This window comes from Crinia signifera, chromosome 2 (genome assembly GCF_055691185.1).
Source record: "Crinia signifera chromosome 2, ASM5569118v1, whole genome shotgun sequence".
NCBI lineage: Eukaryota > Metazoa > Chordata > Amphibia > Anura > Myobatrachidae > Crinia > Crinia signifera.
Window position 1 is genome coordinate 207,355,163 of NC_139218.1, and position 22,359 is coordinate 207,377,521.

The window sequence follows — 22,359 nt, forward strand, 5'->3', positions numbered from 1 at the left end:
TTGTCATCAAATAGTGTATAATGATTTAAGTAGCCTGTCATTGTTTGGCCTTGATCTATGAGGCATACTAAGTCACTGTGTAGCCTTCAGCCGGCCAATTTAAGTGCGGGAGGACAATTACAATTCCTGCAGTAACCAATGTCTGGTCATGCAGAATGCAAAAGTGTGATGTAAGGTAATTGTTTTCCTGCTAGACCACGCCCTTATATTAAGACACACCCCTTTTAAAATGAAGCAACACCCTATATTTCGGCACGCGTCTCCGGCGTGTGCAATTTCTTCAATACCATGTTATGTATTTGGGGGGGCGCATTTTTATTTCTTCACCCTGGGAGCTAAATTGTCTAGAAAGCTCAGTTTTCTCCTCCATTGCCATAGTACTCTACTGCAGGTTCTTCTTTGACACCTGAGATGTATGCAGCTGCTGTTGTATGGTCTGACTGAACACAAATTCGGATGCCAAGAATGCTGACTGATCAATGCAGACTAAAGCCAAATACGCCTGGAAAATTAGTTGTATTTTCCAGGCGTATTTTCCCAGCAACTAGCGGCCATTTCCCGCTAATTAATGGCCATATTTTACATACGGCCGCTTAGTAACTTAGGAATCACCATTGGAATGAATTTTGATTCTTACTCATGTTCATTCGCTGGTGTATACATTCCTATTCGTAAACCTGAATACCAATGTGCCATGAATACGAATACAAATTACATGTATTTTCTGCATAGTACATGCGTGTAGGCAGTCGTATTTGCACACAGCTGCCTACAAATACACCAAATAGCGGCGTATTTTCATTACTAAATTTCCCCAATAGGGTCAGATTCAATTATCCATGGTTTGTAATGCCTGCAGCTATTCAATTACTTGACAATTTTTATGCAAACCCATAACTCCCAGAATAAGTGCCAGGACATGTGGAATAACCACCCTATTGTGGATAGTCCTTATTTTACAAAAATAAAATCACAAGAACATTATTGTACAGAACTTTGGTCAAATAAAACATTGTTTCATGTCTATAATTACCGATTTCCTGCAACTGCTCTGTAGCCAAGTATGTAGCCAACTATGTAGGTTACAGTAGGTGGATTTGCAGGATTTGGAAGCCACGTTAGGAAGAGACTGAAGTTTCTAGACTCCACTTTGAGATTTAAGGGTTTATGAATCTTACCTACAAACAAGAATAGTAAATAGTAAATTATTATACCACAAAAGAATAGTAAATTATTATACCACAAAAAAAAAGAAAAAAAGGTACTTTTTTGTTTTACATTAGTAATCAGTATATTACACCAACGCAAATAACATATAGGTTTTTCTGCACCTGTTACAAAACTATATAACATATACACTGAGCCCAGCGAACAGGTTAATGCCGCCACGCCGATCGCCCGCCACACTAGCATGCGTTGGGATGTGTACACTAACACATCCCCTCGCATGCGTCCTCAAGGAGGAGAAATCTTCTGATGGTCACTCACCATCAATTGATTTCTCCTGCCTTCGCTAAGAAAAGAGAACCTGGACCGACTATTCCAGCACCCGCTGTTTGCCGAATCCGGGTTGGGTGCTGATGTCATGTGATGTCAGCCACCCGCCCCAAGCAGGCATCGATAACCCTGCACCTGCCGGGATACGCTCAGTGTTTGTTTTGGACACGCCCATAAAACACTGGGTATTCCCCTGCTTCTGGCCCCTGCCGGCTCCTTTCCCGCCCCTCCCGGAGCGAACAGCCTGGCAAGTGTGAATCTCACCGAAGTTGTACGCTCCCAGAGCTTGTGCATGCACATGTGCAAACCCCGACCATCAGGGATGGGGCTGAATTCTGACCGCTAAGAAAGGGTCTGAATCGGCCCCTAAGCACTGTATGAGAAAGGCTATTTTTGTTAAAAACATTTTTCACTGAATTCAAGGAGCACACACTACAGGAAAGAACAGCAATGCAATCCATGTATAAAAGATGTGTGGATTAGTACACAGGGCCTGATTCTAGTTTGGGAGGGTCCCAGCTTACCCTCTCAAACTAAGAGTCAGGTATCCTGACTCTTGAGCTGTGAAGACATCCACTGCTGACTTGTCTTGAGAAAGGCCCCCTGGTGGCCGAAACATAGACCTACACTTTTTTGACTGGTAATGTACCAGAATAAATCTTTTATGATGAGACCTTGGTGAGTGCCCTTATTGCTTACTGCTCTCTCTCTCTCTCTCTCTATATATATATATATATATATACGTTCTTGTAGTCAACGTTTCGAAGCTTTAATAATACGCTTCTTCTTCAGGACAAGATAACATGATGCATAACAGACACAGGGCCAGATTCTCTAAGCTTCAAAAAGTGATAAAATGGAGAGTGATAAACAGCAAGCCAATCAGCTCCTATCTGCCATGTTACAGACTGTGTTTGAAAAGGAGCTGATTGGCTGGCTGTTTATCACTCTCCATTTTATCACTTTTGAAGCTTAGAGAATCTGGCCCACAGTATTTATACATACCTACAAGCACACTCACAGCCGCCACGATTCCCCGTGCTCCATCCGCAAATTGATTGACGTCATCAAACACGGACTAGCGTGTCTGTCGGCTTAGCCACACTGACACTGCTCCTTTACCGCTCAGGTGCACGTCAAATCATTTGCTGGCTCAGAGCAACTGTTGTCATGGTTGCCATAGTAAACAAAGTGAAAATACATAGAAAAGTTACAGCGTGTCAATCATTAAAAAGTTTACAACAATTGCAGCTCACTGCAACACAAATCACCAAAGTGCAACATAATATACATATTTGCGGTAACAACTAAATGCGCTTCACCTGAAAAAAGGAATGCAGAATGTTAACAGTATCAGTATGCCTCTAAACATTGCCCATGTCGCCTCAATTGACATAGCACACAAGTTGACATACATTTATATTGAAACATTTCAAGCATATTTGCAACAATATACCATTACTGACCAAGAAAAAAATATTAGTTTATGGTAATTTAAATTAAACAGTGGAGACCAGCAGACTCATTGAGCCCCTTCGGCGCCAATGTGTTGAGCCTGTGGATCCACTGTGCCTCACACCTTAATAATTTCAAACCCCGATTACCAAACCTGATATACTTTAGCATGGGTAAGGAGTGTTTTGCAAGCAAAAAGTGTCGGGCGACGGGCTGATCACTATGCCCGCTTTCTAGAGCTGCTTTGATCGAGGAGCGATGCCCCGCAATGCGCTCTCTAAGTGTTCTTTCAGTTTTACCGACATAGTGTAACCCACACGGACACGAAATCATATATACTATGAAACATGTTGTGCAGGTTACCCTATGTCAGATCTGATATCTTCTGCCACTCAATGGATGACAGAACGTGTCAGCTTTTGTTAAAGAACGACACGTGATACACCCCAGGCATCGAAAGCAGCCTGGCCTTTGTGATAAAAATTGTTCACTGCCCGCAGCCTGTAATTGTGCAACATCAGTTTTAACAAGTCTATCTCTGATGTTCCTGCCCCTAGTGTAACAGAGCATAATTCTACTCTTAGTGAGATGGAGAGATGGATCACTTTGTATGATAGGCCAATTCCTCTTCACAATACGAATGATAGTAGGGCTAGCGGTGTTAAAGTGGTTGACCCAGGGCAGAATCTCACAGTCAGTTGTCTTACACTCTTTAGGTTTATATGCGAGAAGCTCACTATGAGAGATAGTCAGTGCTCGTCTCTTTGCTTGTTGCAGTAAAGCAAGGTCATACCCTCTATGGGAAAATCGATCAATCATGAGGTCAATCTGCAGCTCAGCCTCATGTATATCGCTGCAGATCCTCCTAGCTCGAATAAATTGCGAGTAGGGGAGTACAAACTTAAGAGCTTTCGGATGGCAACTACTGGCGTGAACTACAGTGTTGCGATCCGTTTCCTTACGGAATAACGTTGTACTAATGCACCCTTCCTTGACAGACACTAGAACATCCAGGAAAGACACTGTCTCCGTGTCAACAACACAGGTAAGCTTGATGGGGCTAGCTGAGTCATTCTGTCGCTTGATGACCTCACTCAGCTGCCCCTAACTGCCACTCCAGATAACAAACAGGTCATCAATGTACCTAGTGTAGAAAACAATATTCGGTACTTATGTAATATCTGGGCTCCCATTTTTCTTATGAGACCGCGTGCGCTCGCCACGCTTCGGGCACGGTGGCTCGCTGCGCTCGCCACACTATATAAAATCAACTCCATGCGTAGTTGGATAGTAGGGGTATGAAAAAATGGGGTGCATTTAACATGGGAGCCCAGATAATACATAAGTACCCAATATTCTTAGATACATTGATGTCAGTGAAAAATATATATTTGTCGAGCAGCAGCATATACGCGTTCGCGTATGCCGGTGCGAAGTTGCTGCCCAACGAGCATCCACTGGTTTGAATATAGAATTTGTTATCGTACAAAAAATAATGGTGTGTGAGGACCAATTCAAGTAAACATAGCACAAACTGTATATCAGGGCCAACATATGCAGGATTATCCTGCAATAATCTACGTACTGCCACCAGTCCACCCTCATTTGGAATGATGGTGTACAGACTGGTGACATCGATGCTTGCAAGCAGACTGCCATCTGGTATCATACCAATGTCAGCCAACCGATTGATAAATGACGTTGTGTCGAGCAGAAAGCCAGGACTAGACTGGACACATGGTTGTAGCAGGGAATCTATATATGTGGCAACATTTTGAAATAGCGACCCCCTGGCAGCAATAATGGGGCGTCCTGGGGGTGCTATCAATCTCTTATGGACCTTAGGGAGCGTATACAGCAGCGGTACAGTGGGGAATTGTACTTGCAATGCATTAGCTAAATCAGATGTAATATGCCCCTCACTGACCGCATGCTGTAATATCTCAACAAGTTTGTCTGAAAATAATTCAGTTGGATCACATTCAAGAACTCTATCCACAGACAAATCAGCCAATTGTCGCATAATTTCATTTTTATATTCAGAGAGATCTTGCACTACCACCTACCCGCCTTTGTCGGCGTGCCGGATGACAATATCAGTATAAGTAGATAAATCATTCAATGCTTTCATTTCACCAGCTGACAGATTAGTTATCGGTATCGAGTCCCTACATGTTAAGTTTTTCACCACTTAACGACTTGGGAATCAATAACCCGTGCAAAAGTCTTAATCGACGCGTTGTTAGACAACGGGTCGAAAGTAGATTTACCTTGCAGTTTCTTGGGCTGGGGCGGCACATCCAAATCATCTCTGGATGAATGGGAAACAGTCAAATCGGATAGTTTGCTAAAATGTTCTTTAAGTTTCAACTGGCTACGACATAGGGTAATCTGCACGACACGTTTCATAGTATATATGATTTTGTGTCCGTGTGGGTTACACTATGTCGGAAAAACTGAAAGAACACTTAGAGAGCGCATTGCGGGGCATCGCTCCTCGATCAAAGCAGCTCTAGAGAGTGGGCATAGTAATCAGCTCATTACTTATGCTAAAGTATATCATCATTGACCACGTACCTAATAGTATTCAGCGTGGAAATCGGGGTTTGAAATTATTAAGGTGTGAAGCACAGTGGATCCACAGGCTCAACACATTGGCGCCGAAGGGGCTCAATGAGTCTGCTGGTCTCCACTGTTTCATTTAAATTACCATAAACTAATATTTTTTCTTAGTCAGTAATGGTATATTGTTGCAAATATGTTTGAAATTTTTCAATATAAATGTATGTCAACTTGTGTGCTATGTCGATTGAGGTCGACATGGGCAATGTTTAGAGGCATACTGATACTGTTAACATTCTGCATTCCTTTTTTCAGGTGAAGCGCATTTAGTTGTTACCGCAAATATGTATATTATGTTGCACTTTGGTGATTTGTGTTGCAGTGAGCTGCAATTGTTGTAACCTTTTTAATGATTGACACGCTGTAACTTTTTCTATGTATTTTCACTTTGTTTACTATGGCAACCATGACAACAGTTGCTCTGAGCCAGCAAATGATTTGACGTGCACCTGAGCAGTAAACGAGCAGTGTCAGTGCGGCTAAGCCGACAGACATGCTAGTCTGTGTTTGATGACATCAATCAATTTGCGGGTGGAGCGCGGGAATTGTGGCGGCTGTGGGTGTGCTTGTAGGTATGTATAAATACTGTGTCTGTTATGCATCATGTTATCTTGTCCTGAAGAAGAAGCGTATTATTAAAGTTTTGAAACGTTGACTACAAGAACGTGTATTCCTCATCTTTATTGAGCGTGTGCTGCCATCATCCAGACTGCTATTTGTTGCCCCGGGGAGCTAATGGCTGGCACCGCATCCTACACTACTCAAGGAGTGCTGCTTCACACCGGTCTCTCTCTCTCTCTCTCTCTCTCTATATATATATATATATATATATATATAAACACACCATACAGATGGAGCGCCTCTCACTCAGCTCCGTGGCATGCCAGAAAGCCTCCACTGGCGGGCAGGCACTGCATCTGACTGTTACCGGGCGGGCTGGGACACAAACCCTGCCCGTCTTCGATTCATGGAGACGGGCAGGGTTAGGGGGGAGCGGGGAGGTGGGGATGGGGGGGAGGCGGCGGGGACCTGGGGGGAGCTCTGGTTGAAGGGGATGCGCGTGCTTCTCGTGCATCCCCTTCCGGCGGCAGGCAGATATACCAATGTGGAAATCCTGACATTGAATCCTGACTGCCTGACAATCAGAATTCAGCCAATCAGCGTCCGGCAAGTCTTTTCAAAATCTGCCTCCCGCCCGGCAGTGCTAGGAGCTGGAGTTAACCTTCTCCAGTCCCCGGACCCCCGCTGCCTGTCCCCAAGGCAGTGATTTGTGTTTTTTTTTTGGGGGGGGGGTGGGGGGCGACCAAATGACTGCCGCCCCGGGCACCGAAACACCTAGTTGCGGCCCTGCTATTATACAGAGCCTGGTACTGCTTGCATCCACGCCGCTACCCAGGCAATAAAATACACCATTGATTAAGCAGTGGTCTGCAGTGGCGTACCTGTAAAAACTGCCCCCCCCCCCCCCCCACCAGAATAAAAAACTGCGTCCCCCTCCCTATTGTACCTGCTTTTTTGTCAGGGGATTCCTTCCTCCCTCCAGCCGCCGCTTGCTGCTGCCGGGGTCTGTCATGTCTACCCACATTAAAAATACTTTTTGTCTTTCCTATTTTTAGAGGGACATTTTCAATCGGAGATAGACAGTAGCGGCGACAGACCGAGGATGGAGTGAAGGTGGGAGTCACCTGACAACTAGAAGGTACCAATGGTAGTTGTAGCCCCTGCAGACCCCAGGCCCCGCAGCACCTCCAAGCCACTGTGGGATCTATTGTTACACCACTGCTGAGCTGTTTGTAGACTCAGAGCATGTAATGGTGTGTACGCTTACTCTGCCATACCACCGCCACCAGTACAAACATATTCCAACACTTGTGAAGATAAGTCACTGCCTTAAGTGATGTAAACTGAGGTTGACTTAAAAAACAAAAACAATGCACATTCCTCGGTAAAGGTCATATTAAATTGTTTTGAATGTCCTACAATAGCCAAGTGCCTCATGGACATGTTAAACCTGCTCTACCAGAAATTACATACATTAGTATTACAAAGTTACTGAGCATGAGAGTACACACTCACTTTAACAGTGGAAAACCAGAGGCATAAACAGCAGCTGTCTTTGTCACAGGAGTAGGACGGGTGAGGTTTGAAACAAGGTTTCACCAATTAAAAATATTTTTAGAATAAATAGAAAACTAATTAAAAGTTATTGCTAGAACAATAAGCAGAACACACATTAGTGGATGTGCAGGTAGGACTATTCAGTTCAAACATACATTTCTAGTGTGCACCTGAATTAGCTCAGCACATTCAGGTTGGTTAGAAGATTCCAATACAGTGGGTTACAAGGTTAAATTCAACACTAATTAGGGGCCCCTCCACCAATGCTGATTCATACTTTTCACCAGGGGATTGGCCCGTGCAGCACTGACGGTGTTCCAAGCTTTTTTCTGCTGTGACCCCCAGTGCTGTAAAGTGAGCTGCTTCACTGCAGTTCCACTGTACTGCACAGGGGGGGTCACAGAGAATCAGGCTAGAGATGGACAAAACGGGTCACTAACGAGAGTTGGGATCCAGCAGATCAGCCCGTGAAAAGATCCGGATCTTTTACGCGGATTATCGGTTCACTTTGAAAGAAGGGGTAATTTTATAATAACGAAGCATAATTTGTTTGAGAATCATTTTTTTTTTTTACTTTTTTTTTTTAAACAGTGAGCTGAACAAATAAGAACATACATGACCGAGTAAAACACTGATCGATGGCTGGATGCAGTATCGCCATCTATGGCATCTGCAAAGATGGCCATCCCTAGCAGCATCAGCCTTGTTATACTCTCTTTCACTTGCAGTCACAGCACTGTACTCAGTCTCCGAAGTCAGTACATCTCAGCTGCCACAGGTGGCAGTGCTGAGCTCAGGCAAATGCATTGTAATTAAAAACGAAACTGAAAGTAAAAGAACGACGGTTCACCTTTTTGGTTATCGGCGACTCCCTCAGTTTTTTTTTGGGATCCGTTCAAAAGATCCGCTTCGTTCGCGAACGACCCATCTCTACTAGAGACCGGCAGCGATCTCCAGACCGGGGAAGGAGAGTATGATTTTCTCTATGTTTTTTTTACACAGTGTTCAGCTTTGTCTATTGGACACACACAGCTGATCATATTGCCTGTTCCCACACTGCAGAAGCCCCAGATTGGCATATGAACCCTGTGATTTGTCTGCTGAAGCTGTCGTTATTATCGCAGGGTTCACTGGGTTTTTTTTTCCCATTTAAATTTTTGGGTTAATTTGGCCAGATTGCATTTGCCATTAGAAGTACGGGAAATGTGATCCGGTCACCAAAAAAATGTGAATTGAAGAAGTTTTTCACAAAAGATGCTCCAAAAGCCCTTAGTGCATTCAGGTGAAACTAAAATAATGCAAAAAGGCAGTGAAAACATGCTTTTTTATATTATTTAAGCACAAATATTATTAATACATGGGCCTTTAATACACATGTAGATCAGCGTTGCTTAATATTGGTGTCCTGCAGCCATTTCATTCTCAAGATATGTTGACATTTTTGTAGAAGGACAACATAGATTTATTGTAAGATAAATTGCAGATAAATATTTATTACATAATAGGTATGGACACAATGCCAATATATGCAGAGCTAAATTAATTTTTGCTACTGAGCATGTGCAAATCCAGAAAAGCGCTATGGGACATCTATTTCTCCGTACATTATCGCTGACATCAGTGGCGTAACTATATGCCTGCAGCCCCCGCGGTGGTGGGGAGGTGCAGAGAAGGTGTGGGCGCCGGGGGGGGGGGGAGTTGTGGGGCTGGGTGCCGGACGGGTTCCCGACAGCCGGGATCCCAACAGTCATTTACCCGACGTCGGGATCCCGACTGTCAAAATGCCGACGGCCGGGTGCCCAACGGCCACCCGCTATTTTCCCTCGTGGTGGTCCACGACCCCCATAGAGGGAGAATAGAATAGGTTGCGAGCCACCGTGCCCGCAAGGGGCTTTTTTGCGCTCCCCATGCTGTCTGACTCCAGGCAGTCGGGATCCCGACATCGGGATAATGACTGTCAGGATCCCGACTGTCGGAGTCCCATACCACACCCGTGGGGCTATTCTTACCCACTGCTGTCTGCCCCTGCCACCAGCATTTCTGTCTGTGGGTCCCCGCTCTCCCGGCTACTGCTGCTAATAAAAAAAAAAGTGACACTTGGGAAATGGCTGCCCCTATACTGCAGACAGTTTTTGAGGCCTTAGAGAAAAGGGAAATACGACAGGTTTTTCAAGCGCTCATTCTATTTATACAGCCAGATGTCACTCTGTCCCAGATGCCTCTGATGATGACTCATGTGACATGAAAGGAAAGAAAACCACATATAGTGTAATACCCTCAAGTGTGATTTCTAACACTGATGGATTCTATATGTTGACAACCGTACCCTGTGTGGTGGTCCACTAAATGAATGGTGGACAAATCACGCTCAGATTTGAGGGAGTAGTATAACTCCAACGGATACTCCAATATTCTCCAAGTTGTTCCACATAGAACCAGAAAATATGTGTCCAAATGGTGAAATAACGTTTTAATAGGTAAAAAAACAATACAATAAAAATTGGGTGTAAACAATGGACTCTCACCAGATCAATAGGTCTACTGTGCAAAAGCAGACATACAGAGCATGAGATGGTAAACCACAGGCGTCCCTGGATGCTCCCTGCAGATGTTCAAGTCCCCGCTCTCCCAGCTACTGCTGCTAATAAAAAAAAAGTGACACTTGGAAAATGTCTGCCCCTATACTGCAGACAGTTTTTGAGGCCTCTAGCAACCTTTAAAACGGTCTACTATATGGGGGCAGACATTTTTCCGAGTGTCACTTTTCATTAGCAGCAGTAGCCGGGAGAACCGAGACCCGCATACAGATGCGGCAGGAGGTGGCGGCCGCATGGGGGGGGGGGGGCTACCAAAATTTGCGGCAGGGGGAGCATAATTAAAGGCCATGTTTAGCCAAAATTGAGATAGAGACACTGCATCTGCAATAGGCTGGTACAACTGTTGATGATGAAAGGGATAATGTTCCAATGGTGGAGTATTAACAATCGACCAGAAGATTTAAACCCTCCATGGCTATTGAAGTGGGTGTCCCAAGGCTAGCACATTCCATCACACACAAGTAAACAAAGGGAGGACTGAAACTAGAATTTGATTAGTACAGGTGACAGAAATTCAGAAATTAGCAAATATAACTGTGTCCACCTCTGAATCAGGCCCAATATCTTGTTTTTGCACTACCCACAAACATGTCATAACTTTCATGTTAGTGTTTGTATTTATAAGCAGGCATTATTAAACACATAGCCAATGTCAAACAGAATCAGCAAATCCTTTTGATGCATGAATTGGCTCATATTTTAATTGGATTATATTTGATTAAACTAATTAAACTATTGTTCATGGAATCTTTTTGAAAACTGGTTTTAATCCTCATATGATCTATAAATCGTTATATTAAAAATAGATTTCTTTACAAATATAGCATGATAACTTGTACTTACAGAAATGTCACACACCCCAGGTTAAAAACCACTGAGCATAGATACTATTAGTGTGGTGCTTCCCTTAAGTCATTGAATGAAGTTTGTTTCCCCTCACTCAGGGGGTACATTTACTCATACTGCTTTCACATTGCAGAAACGGGTATTGACCCTGTATTCTTAAATGGGACTTTAAAACGGGTCTGAACCTTAAGACCTTTCACATTGCAGGTGAAAACCATTTTAAAAAGCATTTAATACCATTTACACATTCAACCCGTTTAACCCCCAAGGGACACGTTTCAAGCCATAGAAATAGAGCCATTCACACTGCCTAAAAAATGGCTTTGAAACGTGTAGGACTCTGCTTTTTAAACGTGTTGAAATACCAGTTAACTTTAACCGGTAAATCAACTCTGGCGCTTTCACACTGCAGCCTTAAACGTTTTAAAATGGAAAAAAACGGCAATATATTGTTTTAAAAGTGCAGTGTGAAAGGGGTATCAGATGGGAGTTTTATTGAAGATGGGATGTTGCCCATAGCAACCAATAACATTCTATCTTTTGTCTTCTAGAAGGTGCTAAATAAGTAGAGATGTGCGGCGGGCACTTTTTCGGGTTTTCGTTTTGGATCTGGATCTCCCTTCGTGTTTTGGATCTGGATTGGTTTTGTCAAAACCACCCTTGTGGGTTTTGGTTTTGGATCTGGATTTTTATGAAAAAATGCTAAAAATGGCTAAAATAACAGAATTTGGGCCTGTTTTTGCCCCTAAAGTATTATTAACCTCAATAACATTAGTTTGCACTCATTTCTAGTCAATTTTGATCACTTCACAGCTTACAAAATTGTTTTCATTTACTGTAGTTGGGCCAAAAGGTTATAACGAGGTAGCTGGATGACTAAGCTAAGCGACAGCAGTCGGCATCACATACATGTAGACCTTACACTTCTAACCTGGCACATCTTGGAAGCAGAGAGGCACTGCAGGGGCAGACAGGGTGGCAGTTTAATAATGTGTTTTTATTTTATTTATTACTTTTATTTATTTCTCTTACACTGGACACAGCCTGTTACACTGGACACTGGATATAGGCCGTCACACTGGACACAGCCCGTTACACTGGACACTGGATACAGCCCGTCACCATGGACACAGTCCCTGGACAATGGACACAGCCCCTGGACACAGCCCCTGGACAGTGGACACAGCCCCTGTACACTGGACACAGCCCCTGTACACTGGACACAGCCCCTGACACACTGGACACAGCCCCTTGTATTATGGACACTGCAGCCCCTGTACACTGAGTGTACAATCAGCAGCACTGCAGCCCCTGCGTGTGAGCACTGCAGCACCTAGTTTACAACAAAATAAAAAATCAGTCACTAAATAAATCACAGGGCACAGGACACGGAGCACAGATCCCAACCACCCTCTCCTATAATGGAGTGAAAATGACGGGGCGCGCGTGCGTCTTATATAGAATCCAGATCCCGCGAGAATCCGACAGCGCGATGATGACGTTTTGCCTCGTTTTCGGTTCGGAATTCAGGCGGGAACTCCCGAGCCGGCTCGGATCACCATATTCGGATCTGGTGGATCCCGGAGATCCGGACCCGCTCATGTCTAATAAGAAGTAGAATCTGATTGGTTGCTATGGCCAACATCCTATCTTCAATAGAACTCCCATCTTAGTAAATTAACCCTTCAGTCTCGATATGAGTGAATACGTGAAGAAAAATGACAAATTTATATTTTCCTTCTTGTAAAGATTAAGATAAAGATAACAAGCTTCAAATCCAACCAAGATACACTCAAATAATTGGGTCTCCTATTCTCATATATTTAGATTCATGTGATAGATAAGACATCTGTAGCGTAATACTGTTTTAATACAAAAAAAAAATAGTGGAGTAAAATTCCTATATAACCTGTAGGCACATATACACAGTATTATGAGACGGTTAAGGGTCATAGGTTCAACATAACTTAGGTTGACAGTCATTAGGTCGACCACTATAGGTCCAGAGTCACTAGATCAGCACATGAAATAGGTTGACATAAGCATTCAGTTGACATGGAAAAGGTCGACATGAGGTTTTTTGTGGGGGTGTCTATGTTGACCTAAGTAGACTTGGACTCTATATATGTACCATGTACCCTTGCATGGCTTGCTAGACACCATGCTTCGGACACAGTGCCTCGCTATGCTCGGCACACAAATTATTTTCTCACTGTATGCCTTTTGGACAGTAAAGTATGCCAAACCACCTTTTTTTGATTAAAAAAAGGGTACTTGTTTCCTAGAACGGTGCCCACGATTTTCAATCGTATGGCATCTTATGCATTGTATTGTATCGTATTCCATCTAGCCCCATGCGATGCGATTTTAAATTGTATAAGCACCCTAATGGGTGTTTTCAATGTTAAATGGCACCTCTATATATATAATGGGTGTTTTCAATGTTAAATGGCTCCTCTATATGATTTTTAATTGTATAAGCACCCTAATGGGTGCTTACAATGTTAAATGCACCCACACTATGAACGCCAACCAGAAGTGTGGCGAACGGCGGCGGTATGCATCCTCCGACCTTTTCCTACCCCCAGTATCCATGTTGGCGTGGAGATGATTTTATATAGTGTGGTTAGCGCAGCGAGCCTGATGCGTGGCGAGCGCACGCGTATTACTTTACATATATTCTGCGTCCCCTCGCGGGGCTCTGTGGCTCGCTGTGCTCTCCACACTATCTACAATCAACTCCACGCCGACGTGGATAGTGGGGGTATGAAAAGGTCGGAGGACGCGTACCGCCACCGCTCGCGACGCTTCGGGTTGGCGTTGATACTGGGGGTGGCGTGGGGGTGCTTTTAACATTGTAAGCACCCATTACGGTGCTTATACAATTAATGATCTTATAGGGGGGCCATTTAACATTGAAAACACCCATTAGGGTGCTTATACAAGTTTAAATCGTATACCATCGCATTGTATGGCATTGTATGCCATATACAATTGGAATACGATTTTAAATTGTATAACATTGGGTGCCATCGCATCGCATACCATTGTAAGCCTTAATGTATACGATGCGATTGGCGCCTTGCTAGGAAACAAGTCCCAAAAAAAGAAAAAAACATGAAACTCATGCCAACTATTCCACGTCGATCTAATGATCATGTCGATCATGTCGATCTGCTGAGCAACCATATTGCCCGCAATGGGAGTGTGCACCGGCCAGTGGCGTAAGTTCGCCCCAGTTGCCCGGAGGCAAGATAAATATTTGTGCCCCCCATAAAGCTCAATCAGTAAGGTGTCTGTCTCCAGTAAGACAGGTCATGGGTTCTAATACAGGAATACAGGTTGTGACACTTGCAAAAATGATACTATGAGGGGGAGTCAGCCACAGAAGTGATATCGATGGCTTTCAATGAACTGATTCAAACTGAAAGGAGAGGAGAGGTGCCCCCTTGGGAGCAGGAGCCCGGGGGCAGATGACTCCATTGCCTCCCAGAGTTACGCCTCTGGCACCGGCGATATATCGCCGGGTGCGCGCTCACGTTTTTACCCCTGTAGTGATCGCTGGTAGCAGGAACATGCTCCTGCGACCAGCTGATTTCCACTGCCGGGCTCCCCCCGGCAGTTTCTTTTTCATCGGTGACCATCTCGGGTCGCTGATGAACAGGAGACACAGAGCAATACATTGCTGAGCAATATATTGCTCAGCAATATATCTCCCCAGTCTGTACAGGGCTTATGAGTCTCCCAATTAGATGATTACCACATCCATGGCAGATTTGCATGGTGGGCCCAGGTGCAAACATACAATTTGATCCCCTGCTCCACCCCAATCCAAGTTCTCAATATGCACAAAGGCAGTGGGTGACAGGGAAAAACAGTGGATGACAGGAAGAAGGTGATAAGGGCAGCAGTGGCCCTAAAAAATAAAATAAAAATGTAAAAAGAAAAGTTTTTAGTTTTCCCCACTGGTCCTAACAACCTACCAAGCAAACAAAAAATATAAATTCAATATATATGGGGAAATGGACTTATATATTGCTAGCAATACATTGCTGAGCAATATATTGCCCAGTGTCTCCTTTTCATCAGTGACCAGAGATGGTCGCTGATGAAAACGAACCTCTGCTGGGGGAGCCGCAGAGGTAATCAGCTGGTTACAGGAGCAAGCTCCTGCGACCAGCGATTAGAATGGGGATGAAAACGGGAGCGCGCACCCGGTGATTTATTGCCGAGGGACACTACCATCACTGGCAATATGGTCGCCTGCGACCATATTTACAGCGATTTCAGCCCCTATCGCCCCCATGTGTACACAGCTTAAATCCTAAACTCACCACCTACCTACTTGGGAGCAGTCCCCTTTTTAAAATAGTGTTGCTTCCCCAGTGATTATTGTGTGGTGATTAACAGGCAAATCTTCCACTATGAAGGAGTCCAAGGAATGGGAAAGGATCCGCATAATCTTGCACCAAAAAAGTCGGAGACATCCATTGTAGAAAGATGGTGATCCCCTTAATATTTCAGCAGTTATTTCCAGACATAATTATTCTGTGCTATGGAATATGTTTTCCATATACTGTATATAGAGAGTGAGGACACTGTGGGCCTGATTCCTCAAGGCTCATTAAGCAGCGGTCGTTAGCTGCGTAGAGAGCCCTGAAATGGCTCCCGGTGGAATGTCCACCCCCGAATCCCCTCTGTACCATGCGAGGGAATGTAGGCGACCACGTCCCCTCGCATGCAGGCGAAAGGGAGAGAAACCATTTGATGGTTTCCGACCATTCGGAAATAAAAGTCTAAACGGACTTATGTCTTTCGGTGTCCGCTAAAGAGGGGGCGGGTGATGATGTCATTTGATGTTAGCCGCCCACCCCTGGTAGGCATCGGCCCACCTGCGTTGCCAGGAAAATGCCCACCGCTTTTGTGGAGAATATATCAATATTTATCTCGCCTCCAGGCAGCTGGGATGAACTTACACCACTGACTCAACAGTTATGGTATTTTAGATCTACAATGTCTAGGTCTACAGTCATAAGGTCGACCACTATAGGTCGACAGGGTCTAAAGGTTGACATGAAAAAGGTCGATGTGAGTTTTACAAAAAATGTGGGTGTCTATGTCGACATAGGTCGGTATGGACACCGTATAAGTGCACTGCGCCCCCTCGCATTGCTCGCTATGATTCCGCTTTTCTAATAGATTTATATGTTGTGACTATAGCATTAGTGCAATTTCAGTTGCAGCAGGTGCACAACTATAAGATTTAAGAGTTTGAATTTGTGAAGACATACCCATATATCCGAGATTATTTCCAATACCTTTCAACTTGAAATGTTTGTACACTGATGACCTGCTGTAGAGCATGATGCATCAGCAGCATACGCTGGCATTTATGACAGTCTACTCTCTACTTATTTATGGAAACTGAGTGCTACATCTATCTATATATATTTTACTGTGAGGGCACCTACGTGACTGTTTTATTGTGAGTACTGGTTCTTTGGATGTATAGATAACTGGAATATGGTACCAATAATTCCCTTTCTCCGAATCCATAGAGGACACTGAAGTGTCATATACATTTGGGGGTAGCGTGGCAGGCTCCTCCCACTCTATCCCCCTCCCAAACTCCAGTCTTAGAAAACTGTGCCCAAGAGGAGACAGAGACCAGGGAATCTCCAGAGAGAGAGAGAGAGAGGTAAGAAGAAAGCAATAAGAACATAAATAAAGCATAACACAACACACCTAAGATATACAAACACACACAATAGACCTGAGCAGCAGGGCTGTTTCTAGACCATGGGTTCTCAAACTATTTTGCTCTGGGACCACATCAGACAATGAAAATTATTACAGGACCCCAGCAAGTTACCACAGAATAGCCGCCACTTGTGTGGTCAGTGAAGTGAAGTACCCGCTATTGTGACAGGGAGGCAGTGGGTAATGAGAGGATGGAAAAGGGGGAAAGGGGGGAGGAAGAGGGAAGCAGAAGGTGTTTACTTGATAATGAGTTATCCCCTGCCCCCCTCCCTCCACAGACACATTAATCTGATGGTCAGCAACATGGAGTCATGACCCCATTCTGAGGTGGTCGGGACCCACTTTGGGGTCAGGACCCACAGTTTGATTGCCGCTGTTCTAGACAATTTAGCTGCCAGGGCGAAGAAATAAAAATGCGCGCAGCAGGCTGGCAAAGCCCTATATATAAACAGCAGGGATAGCGCTGTCCCTGCTGTTAGCTCTGGGCTGCGCTGGGGATCTCGCGTTAGTAGAGGGGACATCGCCAGAGGGGGGAGTTAGCACTCCCCCGCTTCGGCAGACAGGATGTTAATACATCTTGTCGATGTCTCTTCCTGCTTTGGCTCGCTAATGAGGTGAAGCCGGAAGTATTATAGCGGCGTGATAAGCCCCTGCCCCAATTACAGGCTACTTAAATCATTATACACTGTTTATCCGTGATGCCCATTACACATTACGCCGCACACTGTGATGCCCATTACACATTACGCTGCAAACCATGACGCCCATTACACATTACGCCGCACACCGTGATGCCCATTACACATTATGCAGCACACTTTGATGCAAATTACACATTACACTGAACACCGTGATGCCAATTACACGTTACGCTGCACACCATGATGCCAATTATACATTACGATGGGCACCATGACGACAATTACATATTACGCCGCACACCATGATGACAATTACACATTATGCTGCACACCATTATACCCATTAGACCCCACACTGTGATGCTCATTACACCCCACACTGTGATGGCAATTACACAATACTTCCCACATTATAATGCCCTTTACACATTATGCCCCATGCGCCGCTGCCACACAACTGATGCTGATTACTAATATGCCCCCACAGTGCCAGATTTGCCCCCACAGTGCCACACATATATGCCCCCATAGTGCTAGGTATACCCCCCAGTGCCAGATATGCCCCCACAGTGCCACACATATATACCCGCACAGTGCCAGATATGCCCCCATAGACTTAGACACATATGCCCCCACAGTGTCAGATATGCCCCCACAGTTCCACATATATGCCCCCACAGTGACACACATATATGCCCACACATATACAGTATGCCACCACAGTGCCACACGTATGCCCCCAAAGTGTCAGAATATAATATCCCAGCAGCAGCACAACTCATTGTTGCTGCTGCCGGGGAGAGCAGAGTACGGGTCTCCGAGTCCCCCTCCAGTACCCCGCTGCCGCCGCTGCTGCTTCCCAGGGGAGGGAAGTGCATTGCTTCCCCTTCACTATGTCCCAGACTGTGACTGGGCCGTCAGCCAATCATACCTCGCGGGCTGGCTCTTGATTGGCTGCCGGTCCGTGAGCTCTGATTGGCAGCCCAGTGACACAGTGAGGTGAAGGAGAGACGTGGCGCAATGCACTGCCCTCCCCTCTGAACATACCTGTGGCAGGGGTGGCGGATAGGGAGAGGAGGAAGGGGTGGTGGGGGCGTGGAGGGGAGCTGCCGGGCACCCCGGCAGTTTAACAGAGGCGGATAAGCTGTGCAGTGCCCCGGGCGGCTGCACAGCTTGTCCGCCTCTAGAAATGGCCCTGCTGAGCAGCGCTGGTGGGCGTTCACTGTCCCCTATGGATTCGGAGAAAGGCAATTATCGGTAAGTACCAAATTCCACGGCATGGGGACACGGCATGCATGTGATGGCATACAATTTTGACTATATTGTGCAGATCTGCACTATATAGTCAAGGCAACCAAGACTTTCTGCCGTGCGATACGGTTAAAACCCTTGCGATCTGCATGCGATACCGATGCGATTCTGACTATATAGTCAGAATAGCAGGGTGATTGTACCCGTGTGTGCACACCATTAGATCTGAACCTCCTGACAGAAGCCACTGCTAGAAGGATAACAGTCTTCCAGGTTAACCGTTTTCAATGGTTCAAACCTGTCTGACCTAAAGAAGGCTAAACCACATACAAGTTCCAAGGGTCTGTAGGTGCTTTTACATGGAGACTAGAAGGTCTGGACCTTAAAGAATATGGACACGGTCAAAACCTGTACCTTTGGGGAATGTAGTCTGAGCCCCACTGAAAAAAACCTGCTTGTAAGAAGAATACTGAAGACAAACTGAAAACCTTTGTGGGCTGTTTTCACCATTCACATCAGGCCAAATAGGCCTTCCTGATTCCGTGATATTAAGCTGAAGATAAAGCCTTCCATGCCCATCTAGTACAAATGAAGTCGGAATACTCCGCCTACTTAGAAACATGGATTCAATAGCCGCACCGTGCAGTCATTCTGGGTAGATGAACTGTAGAAGCAACTGTAAGTCCGTGTACCATACTCCCTCTTGATCCTTTAACGTAGCCTTAGATTTAGCGGAAATGAAGGGAACATACTGTATACACAAGAGTGTAAGTCCAAAGCACTGAAAAGGCATCCACCGCCACTGTTGCTGCTGGATCCCTCATGCAAGAGCAATAGAATGACAGCTTATGGTTTACCCTGGACGCAATCAAATATGTCTGAGGGGCTCTCAAACATTGCGTTATCTGATATTTTTTCTAAAACACACTTGGGTGAGGAGCCCACTCCCCTGGATGAAGATCCTGATGGCTTAGATTACAGATAGAGCTGTTGCATAATGTTCGGCCCATCTTAATATGGGCCTTACTTTCATCATTGCAATTTGAGTCTCTCCCCATCTATTGACATATGCTGCGGCTGTGACATTGTCCGATGTCACTCTGATGGCTCAACTTTTTTAGGAGCAGATAAGTGGCTCAGATTTCCAGGATGTTGACAGGTAGTTTTGCTTCCTGCTGGAACTGACAATCGTGGACAACTGCCCCCAGCCCCTTAGGCTGGCATCCGTTGTTTTTATCATCCAGGTCCATATGCCGAACCTATGACATCCTTATAGGTACGCTGTGCACAGCCACCACTGAAGGGAAAAATGAGTCTCCAGAGATAAGGTCACCCATCTGTGCATGTAGAGATGGGGTCCTGACCATTGTGCTAGGAGCTATAGTTGAAAAGTCCAGGAATAAAAATGGCCAAATGGAAGAGCCTTAAAAGAGGCCACCATCTTTCCTAGGAGCCATATACAAAGATGTACCAATACTCTTCAAGGTAAAAGTACTTCTTTACCAAGTATTGCAAGGAAAGAACATTTTCCATAGGTTAGAAAACTCTTTGATCTTTCGGGTTGGGATCGTTTGGGCGAATGCATTATGGTCGAATGTCATTACATCGAATCCATTAGGTCGAATTGCTAAAAGGTCGACATGATTCTATGTCGACATGGGAAAAGGTCGAAAAGATTCTAGATCGAAAGGTCATTAGTTCGACAGGTCATTAGGTCGACAAGGTCATTAGGTCGACATTGTCTAGGTCGACATTCACAAAGTCGACATGGGGTTTTTCACTGTTTTTTTACCTGAATGTCAACACAGTCGACATGGACACAGTTTAAAGTGCACTGCATCCCCTCGCATCGCTTGCTGCGCTCTCTATGCGTCGGGCACGGTGCCTCGCTACGCTCGGCACACTATTTTATTCTCCCACCACGCCCTAGTGGATGGTAGGGCATGAAATACCGCCTGTCAGCACATGTCGGCTCAAAAAACAGTGAAAAACCCCATGTCGACTTTGTGAATGTCGACCTAGACAATGTCGACCTAATGACCTTGTCGACCTAATGACCAGTCGAACTAATGACCTTTCGACCTAGAATCATTTCGACCTTTTCCCATGTCGACCTAGAATCATGTCGACCTTTTAGCAATTCGACCTAATGGATTCGATGTAATGACATTCGACCATAATGCATTCGACCAAAAGACCGCATCCCGTTCTTTCTTATCCAGAATTAGTCCAAGAAATAGCACTCTAAAAAAGAGACAGCTGTGACTTCTTCAAGTTCAAGATCCAGCTGTGTTGAAGTAGGAAGTGACAGGTTCTCTGAGCATCTTGGAGAAGGCGGTACTGTGAAGATGCATTCAGCAGAAGGCTGTCCAGGTATGGGATGACAGTTACCAATTGTATGCATAGTGTATGCATAGTGCCAAAATCATGGTGGCCATCTTTGTAAAAACCCATGATGTTGAAGACTGGCCGAATGGTAATGCTGTGAACAAGCTCCCACTCTGGGGTCTTACAGGTGGGTTGGAGTCCTGTCATGCCACTAGCTTGTCAATAGCCTCCTGACAAGGGGAATCTGTGGTAACGGCTGTTGAGGTTAAGAAAGAGGACCCTCTACCTCTGGCAGCTGGAAATGAACCTCTGGATGTACCCATTTTTTTTATTTATTTTTTGAGGAACCACGAAAGGACTGAAAAGAAGGTCCAGTGCACTGCTGTCTAGGATGTGGAGCAGCAGATGGAAGAAAATTAGATTTTCTTCCTGTTGCTTGTGAAATAACTTTGTGTCATTCTGGAGTATACAGGTAGACATCACCCGTATATGGATACCTTTTTTTATCTCCACCTCATACTACCAAGCCCTGAGGCACAGTGAGCATCTGGCTATGAAAGATAAACATAATGCATAAATCCTAGCACCCAAGTCAGCTGTGTCCTTGGATGCTTCACCTAAATATAGTGTAGATGATCTTATTTGTTCTGCCAATGAAATCAATATTGATCTAGGGCAAGCATGTCCAAACTGTGGCCCTCCAGCTGTTGTAAAACTACATACCCCAACATGGCTGGCCATAGTTATAGCATTCCCTAATAGAAAAACTGTGACAAGGCATGATGGGACTTGTAGTTTCACAACAGCTGGAGGGCCATAGTTTGGACATGCCTGATCTAGGGCGATTTCTTTCAAGGCCCTCTGTGAGTTACACCGCCCATTTTCTATGGATTTGCTAACCCACGAGCTAACTAAAGCCGGACGCAATAGTACCCCTGCAGTGGTGTAAATGTTCTTTAAAGTAGTCTCCAAACAGTTTCCTTTAAAAAACAGCTCCTGTCATAGGCAATGTAGTCCATACTTCCCAACATGACCCTCTCCAGGAGGGACACAATGCTCTGTTTCTGAATTTTCCACTGAATGTATGATTGTCATCACCTGTTTTAAACAGGTTAATTGATAAGAAAGGTGTTCCAACACAGGTGATGGTAATCCTAAATTAAGAGTTAAGTCCAGAAGCAGAGAATTGTGTTCCTCCTGGAGAGGGTCATGTTGGGAAGTATGGACTACATTACATTTGGGCA

General features: G+C 44.9%; 1 protein-coding gene across 2 annotated transcripts in view; it reads right to left on the reverse strand.

Moving 5' to 3' along the window:
• IFNLR1 (interferon lambda receptor 1) overlaps positions 1-22,359 on the reverse strand; it is a 63,749-nt gene that overhangs the window by 21,898 nt on the left and 19,492 nt on the right. For both annotated transcript variants that reach the window (XM_083173605.1, XM_083173604.1), the window contains exon 2: positions 1,034-1,178. In XM_083173605.1, coding sequence (XP_083029731.1) covers positions 1,034-1,178 — 145 coding nt within the window. The remainder of the gene's footprint in view (positions 1-1,033; positions 1,179-22,359) is intronic.